Source organism: Arachis stenosperma, chromosome 6, assembly GCF_014773155.1.
Source record: "Arachis stenosperma cultivar V10309 chromosome 6, arast.V10309.gnm1.PFL2, whole genome shotgun sequence".
Taxonomy (NCBI): domain Eukaryota; kingdom Viridiplantae; phylum Streptophyta; class Magnoliopsida; order Fabales; family Fabaceae; genus Arachis; species Arachis stenosperma.
Window position 1 is genome coordinate 20,774,123 of NC_080382.1, and position 7,926 is coordinate 20,782,048.

The following is a 7,926-nucleotide window of genomic DNA, read 5'->3' on the forward strand; positions in this document are numbered from 1 at the left end:
ACAAAAAAAATAAAAGACTTCTAATGCTCTACTATAGAGGTAACATTATATAATAATCTAATAAAAGAGTAAAGTATTCATCAATTAAAAATTGGGGATTTATTAAAATTCCTTCTACAGTTTTAAAGTTGATGCCATTATGTATTCCACACTAGTTGATACGTTATCATTAAAAATGAACCTGTTCTTAACTTTTCATAAGAATCAACTTAAAATTACCATAATTATTTTTTGAGAGGAGCTATTGAATTGGATACGTTAGACTTTTATTTTCAAGTTCTATTCAACATAAAAATTAGAGTCTTCGATGTTCTTTTTAATAGCTGATAAATCTACTTTTAACCAAATTTCTATTAATTTTTCACAATAAAAAATGCAATAATTAATTGGTTTTGAAAATTATAAAGTTGAAACTACAATATTCAGCTTGCATAATAAATCTCATAACAAAATTATGACTAATTAAAGAATGTAACCTTTTGTGCATGCCAACGATGATCCGAGTCAAAAATCAATCCACAAGACTGTCAAAGGAACAAATACAGAAACAATATTCTCATAATTAAGTAAGAAATAATTAAAGTGATTCCGCCTCGCCTCAAGAATGCACCATTACTATTATTATGCTTACCATGGTAAATCTTTTTGTATGATTATTTTATCTTAGTAATTTAAATTTAAGCATTTTAACATATATGAACAAGAACATAATCAATATTTTTAAGATTCTTCCCTAACAGTTTTATCACCTATTTCAAGTTTGCATACAGCTAGTAAAGCAAAAGATAAAAATATGCCATTATTGGATTTCACCAGAAAAGAAAAAGCACCAATTAAATATCATCCCAATAAAGTAGATTTTCCTTCAAAAAATAAGCAGATGTGAGTTTAATGTTAACAATGTTAATTGTTTCTCTCACAGTATTTTTTAATTTGGCAAACTAATCTGTTATAAATCTAAGTTTCATTTAAAAATTTATCGTTAGTTAATGAATTGTTGCATGCATTAAACGAAATTCGGACATTAATACTTATTTAAGAGAATAAATAAATTACCTAGTTACTTATAAAATTTGATGAGCTTAATATTTTGATATATGGCATTTATAATGAGTGCAATTTTCTATTTTAGATACAATTTTGAAAAATTGGGAGGAAATTTAAATCGAAAAAAAAAACATCACAAAAGAGCGAAATCTCTGATAGTGATTTAGCTTATTAATAACTATAATTTTGATAGTAATAAGTACTTAATCCAACAACAACAAAATTAACTTGAGATACATGATGATGGGTATCCTAATGATTTATATCGGCCTTTAATGATATGATCATGGGAACTTTAATTATTAGCTGAATATACTTGAATTTTTCACCTAGAACTTTGTCAACTTGTCATTGTCTTTACAATATTTAATTAATATATAGACAAATATTAATATTGGATTGTATTGTATCCCCTTGGAATTATATATATTGGTCCTTATTTCCTTGCCATTTAGCTCATTGTTAGCGTTTATATTAATGTCTTCTTGTAGGTAGTAATAACTACTAGCAAAACACAATACAAAGTTGATCACTATCTAGCTTTAATTAGAGCGATAAATATTATTGTCTCTTATCTTTGATATTCTTATGTGTCTAACTAATCAAAATTTAGCACATGCACACAAGATAAAGTGTAGCATGTCTTACTAAAATATGAAGAACAATTATTATAGGTGAAAAACTATCAAGAAGTATTAAGGGTTATGTTCGATTTTGGTTTCTAACATAGAGGTTGAAAATCGATTTCGTCTTCAATTTTTTTTTTTTGCTACAAAATTATTTTTAAAGTTTTAGTTTATTTTAAAATTATCTTTTTTATCAATTTTATTTTTTTTTATTACCAAACTATTTCTCATTAAAAAAGTTATAAAATAAAATAAATATAAAAAAATAAAAAAAAAAGCAAAAAAAGGGATACAAATTACCGAGAAAGAAAGGGAGGGAGTTGGGGCGCGAGAAAGGGGGGGTTCGGGTGGGGGAGGGGGAGAGAAGGGAAGTTGCACCGTCACACCGCCATAACGCCGGACCACCGCACCGTTGCACCGCCGCCTTGTCGTCTGTGATCCGCCACTGCTCCTTCTTCTTCTTCTCCGCCACTGCTCTTCCTCCTTGACCTCATCGCCTGCCGTATTTTCTTCTTCTTCTTTTTCTGTAAACTGAATTTTTTTGTAAAATTTCTGAATTTTTTGTGAAATATTGTTGTTACTGAATTTAACTTGAATTTGGAATATTGTTGGATCGGGAGAGAGAAAGAAAGGGGAGGGGTTATGCGAAGAGAAACGGGGGGAGGGGGAGGAAAGGGAAGAAGGGGGAGGGAGGGGTGTTGAGGAAGAAGAGGAGAGGGGTTTTATGCGTAAAGTAAAGGGAAATGGGGGAAGGGGTTATGTGAAGGGAGAAGGGGGGAAGGGGGGAGGGGGTTCGGGAAGAAGAGGGGGAAGGGTCTTCGCCGTCGCCGCCGCTGTTCTTCACCGCCGCCACCGCTGCTCTTCTTTGCTCGATGGCCGTTGCTTGTCGTTGATCGGGTGGCTCGCCAGATTCTGCTTCTGCTTCCATCATTTTTCTTCTTCTTCTTTCATTCTGCTTTTCTTATATTTGTTGATTTTTTATTATTGTTGTTTCTGGTTGATTCTGATTTTGATTGATTATATTGTTTCATTGTTATTGTTGTTGTTGTTTGTTGATTCATTGGTGATTTATTGTTGTTGTTGTTGTTATTGTCCTGCTGTTGCTTCTATTTGTATTTGATTAATTGTTGTTGTTGCTTTTGGTTCTGTTTCTGCTTGTGCGTGCTTTTGCATCATTTTGGGGAAAAAGGGGAAGAAGAGGGGAGGGAGGTGCTTTTGTATAATTTTGGGGAAGAAGGGGAAGAAGAGGAGAGGGAGGGAGGGAGGGAGGGAGGGGTATTTTCGTCCAAAAGACGATTTTAAAACAAACTAAAATTTTGGAACCATTTTGTAGCAAAAAAGTGGTTGGAGATGAAATCGATTTTTAACCTCTATGTTGGGACCAAAATCGAACTTAATCCAAATATTAACATAAGGTTTTATATAATTTATTCACAGAAACTATACTTAATTAATCAACATCTTTAATTTAATTTACTTTATCTCTAAATACCTATTTTGATCCAAATGAAAAATATCAGACTTGGTTCATTATTATTATTATTATTATTATTATTATTATTATTATTATTATTATTATTATTTGAAAGTATATATAATAATTAGTATATATATATGATAGATTTTAGTATATGATAAAATTAAAATATATTTTTTATTATTAAACAACGATCTTAAAAAAATTATTGTTAAAAAAAGTATTAACATAATTATGTAAATGTTGTTAAATTTTTTTATATATTATGGTAATACTTTTTTTAACAATACTTTTTTTAAGATCGTTGTTTAATAATAAAAAATATTATTTTAATTTTAATAATATTTTTTAAAATATTATAATTATCGTAATATAATTATACTAAAATGACCATATGTATATTATAAAACAATAAACAATTTATTTCCTTAATCAAACCGTAAAGTAACATTTTTATATAAAAGCCATATGGGATTTTCAGGTTCGATGGCCCCACTTCAAGTGACATGCTCCATTACAACAATAATCATCCCCATAAAATATACTTCTAAATGATAACCTACTAACAAAACATTATAATATTTAAATTAACAAAAAAAAAAGGAAAATAAAATAAAACAAAAACCAAAATGGAGAGGAAGGATGAAAAAAAAAACCACGAAACACACACAAACTTCTTGACATAATTAAGGTGCTAGCTAGTAATGTATAACTAGCATCTTCTTCTTCTTCTTCTTAGGTTCCAAGAAAATGTTGTGGTTTAATTTGATGAAGAGATTAGGGTTTTGTTGAAGTTAAACATGATTGTCAGTTGATGAAGGGAGGATTAGTGGCTGAGTGAGTGATGATGCTTTGGCATGACTTGAAGCCCTAATAATGCTATGATCTCCATTAATATTATTTGATGCCATTCCAAGTTGTGCAATCCTCTTCTCTTCACTTTTACCCCACAAAACTAGGTAGAGTCCAACCACAATTAGCACTGCCCCAATGATCCTATGTATATCAAAATTATTCACAATCTTAATTAGATCATATCATCATTTAAATATTTAAAGATCAAAATGGAAATGAAGACGAAGAGAGAATTGAATATATAAATAATTAAATGTTTACTTATTTTATAGGTCCTATAATTTTATTAAATTTGTAGTTAATTTTTCTTTTGATTAGGTTCTTACATTACTTTTAATTTGATAATTAAGTCTTTTTTAATATAATAAATATTAGAGTTAACTGGATATTTTTTCAGAAATCGAAGTTATTCATAATTAAAAATCTAATTAGATTTTTGATCGCATGTATTTTAAAAAAAATATTTTGTTAATTTTAATATTTTTGACATAAAAATAACATAATTACAAAATTAAAGTAGTGTAAAAATCTAACTAAAAAAGTATAAAAACCTAATTAAAAATTTGGTAAAATTACGGGGACTAAAAGAGTAACTAAAGCATAATAAAATTAAAAGAGAGTAATTAATTAAAGAGTTGAGAATTACCCTCCCAAGTAGAACTCTTCTCCAAGAGCAAAGGAAGCCATGATTGCAACAACAAAAGTCTGAACAGGTTGATACACAGCAACGAACACAGGGCCCCCTCTATCAATGCACCATATTTGTACAGCGAATGCAATTCCTGATGCCACCACTCCCTGTTATATAAATTAATTAAGCTATTAATAATTTTAATTATTTATTTATTTATTTTTATCTAACTGTTTACATTTTTGGAATAAATTATTTCATGGCAAGAACCAAAAACTGAAAAGATTATAGAAACTAAAATCAACAAATAGATATTTTATAAAAATTAAAATTTAATGACAAAAATTAAAAGTTCCAATGTTATTAATAGAGTGAATATATAAATATAGAATAACAATTTAATTTTTATATACATTTAGTGTAAATACATTGTACACAGAACAATCAATCATACATATACGTAACTAATTTTTAAATTTATTATTTAAAATATTATTTAAACGTACGAATATAATTAATGTATTAAAATTAAAAATTTAATTTTGATGTATTGTAGTGCAAAATAATTTCATACGTGCATTCAATTACCCTATCTTTTATATTAATAGCGTGAATTATCATCCAAAAGACAGATATTATTTAAAACACTATACAGCGCATAAAAAATAATAAAAAGGAAGATTATATTATACCGCATATAGAATAGTGAAGGCTTCAGCACCAGAATGGAAAAGCCAAGCTTGATAATCTCTTTCAAAAATGAGAGCAATGAGAATGAATTGCAATAATCCAAAGAAGCAAGTGTATGAAGTGACAGAGAGCCTTGCAGGGTATTTCTTGAGAACAGGTGCTTGCAACACAAGCCAACCAGACCATGACAAACAATGTCCAATTAGGTAAATGCATCCCAGGGTCCAGTTTTTGCCCTCATCAACTGGATCCATTAATGTTGATCTTGTTGTTAATAATAATGTTGTTGTTGGTTTTGGAGAGTATATTGTTGGACCCTTGTAGAGTGTGATCACTGTTGCACCAATTACACATAGGATTGTTCCAACTACTTTCGATATTCCATCTTTTCTATTTAGTCTCACTTGTTCGATCCTAAAATTATAGCGAAAATATTTAGTAATCAAAATAAATTAATCAAAAATAGTCAGAACTTATCTTATTTAACATTTATTAATTATTGTAAGGTAAGTTTTTATTAATTTATTAATTGCCTGAGTATAGCAGCCATGAGAAATGTAATGGCTGGAACAGAGTTCTGTATTGCTGAAGCGAAGGTAGGTGATGTGTTCTCCAACCCAAGCAAATAGAAACCTTGATTTGCTGTAATCCTGTTTCATTAATACGAAATCATGTTATCAAATTACTAGCATTATCTTAAATAATATAATTATTAATTATTAATTATATATACCCGACAAGTGCCAGAACAAAGAACTGGCCTAGGAAGTTCACTGTCATCGCTGGCCTCTCCTTCCTGAACAAAAGAAAAAACACATTCAAGAAAAAACAATTTAGCCACTCTATATATTTTTTATTAATGTGTATAAAAATATACAACAAATAAATGTCTCGAACGACAAATTTTAATTAATTAATAATAAACATTATTAAACGTAAAATGTTCTAATTAAATATTACTATTATATTTTTTTGCATTAGTGACGGATTTTTTGATAAATTTTATCCGTCTATAATTAGCGACAGATGTAAGTAAACAAATCCGTCAACAAAAGTTGTCGCTAATGCGAAAGATTCTAGTAGTGTATACGTATAGAAATAACATTAAAAATTTTGTTAAAGGAGTAATAATTAATAATAATACTAACTTTTCCAAGAAGTATGCAAAGGGAAGAAGGAGAAGCAAAGCAATGATGTTCCTATAAACTGGAAAAACAAGCTTGCTAACTCCCATGTTAAGGGCAGCCCTTGAAACAACATGGAAGCCAGCATATCCAAATTGAAGTGCCAACATTGCTCCATGCAGCTGAAACTTTTCTGGCACTGAGCACCACATTCTCTTAGAAGATCCTGAATCACCCATAATAATTCTATGTATTTTGTAACAACAATGAATATTATTGAACTATATATACCCTTCTTAATATAATTGATTGGAAGAAGACGGGTCTAATAGCTCTATATATATAGCCTCTAATTTTTTATTTTTTATTTTTTGGTTTAGCAAAAGAAATTAAGGGTAGGCAGTGGTGAAGAGAATGCGGAAGAAGTGGGAGATATAAATATAGTGAGGAGTGTGAAGAAGGGGAAAAGGTGTGTGTGTTGAAATTAGGGTATGGCCCACGCAAAAACCCTAAAAAAATTGTGGCAACTGTTGGAGTGTGTTGGTAGCTTTAGAAATGTTTTTTGGTTGTCTCCCACATTCTTTGCCAATCCAACCCTTTGGCTGACAAGACAACCCTAACCGCACTTGGGTTAAATATTTTTGCAAAATAGAAAAAGGAGTATAATTAAGGGTTATAGGACTATAGGATTATAGCTATAGGGGCTAAGACGTGTGTGCTTGAGGACAAAGAGATTAGTTCCATTTAACAATGCTCCAAAGAGATTAGCTAGCTATGGGGCTAAAATATTGGACTCTAGGGTGTGATTTGTAAAAATATGGCAAGTTTTGATTAAATTTTGTTGATACAGTGTTTTATTGAAAAAGTAAAATCGTGAGTGACAATTTTATTAAACAATATTTAAAAAAAAATCAAATTGTTAGTTATGATTTATATTTTGAATTGAAAAAAAAAATCATGAGTTAGGATTTCTATTTTTTAATTTAAAAAATTATGAGTCACAATTTTTTTAATACAAATTAGTATCTACGATTTATAGTACTTGACATACTCACATTACATTTGTAGAATATACTCATTTAAGTTTATATTAGTGTATTATGCAACTTCATTCCCCTTATGAAAATTAATTTAGCGGAGAGTTCGTTGTTTGTAGATTGAGTTGAAATATTGTTGATTTTTCTAACTAAATGGATGATGAGTTTAATATTATTTAATATAATTTTAATTTTGGATAAAGTATATTGTGTTATTTTTCATGTAATGCCTTCAAATACTAACATCCAATTATGAAGATATATATAATTAGATGGATAGATACATAACGAATTTTATCGTCATGTATTTGGTAGAACCTTGCCGTCATCTATAGATAACCCACACGAGTGGAGGTGGTTGCCTCTAAACCCCACCACACCTTATGGACGCTGTTAACCTACAATAGCTACTTGCTTCCATAACCCTTTTTCACAATAG

The 7,926-nt window shown here is 29.4% G+C and overlaps 1 protein-coding gene across 1 annotated transcript; it reads right to left on the reverse strand.

Annotated features, from left to right (window-relative positions):
• Positions 1–3,582: 3,582 nt before the first annotated feature.
• Positions 3,583–6,839, reverse strand: LOC130935567 (protein WALLS ARE THIN 1-like). The gene is made up of 6 exons (XM_057865365.1): positions 6,475–6,839; positions 6,060–6,122; positions 5,860–5,976; positions 5,329–5,740; positions 4,652–4,803; positions 3,583–4,146 (listed from the first exon to the last, which is right to left on the reverse strand). The coding sequence occupies exons 1-6, from the start codon at positions 6,687–6,689 to the stop codon at positions 3,945–3,947; spliced, it is 1,161 nt and encodes a 386-aa protein (XP_057721348.1). The 5' UTR covers positions 6,690–6,839; the 3' UTR covers positions 3,583–3,944.
• Positions 6,840–7,926: the final 1,087 nt, after the last annotated feature.

Coding starts and splice junctions, on each gene's coding strand:
- LOC130935567 (XM_057865365.1), bottom strand. CDS start 6,689: ATGGGTGATTCAGGATCTTCTAAGAGAATGTGGTGCTCAGTGCCAGAA. Junction 5,977..6,059: donor TTTGTTCTGGCACTTGTCGG/GTATATATAATT, acceptor TTAATGAAACAG/GATTACAGCAAATCAAGGTT. Junction 4,804..5,328: donor CCTTCACTATTCTATATGCG/GTATAATATAAT, acceptor TTTATATAACAG/GGAGTGGTGGCATCAGGAAT.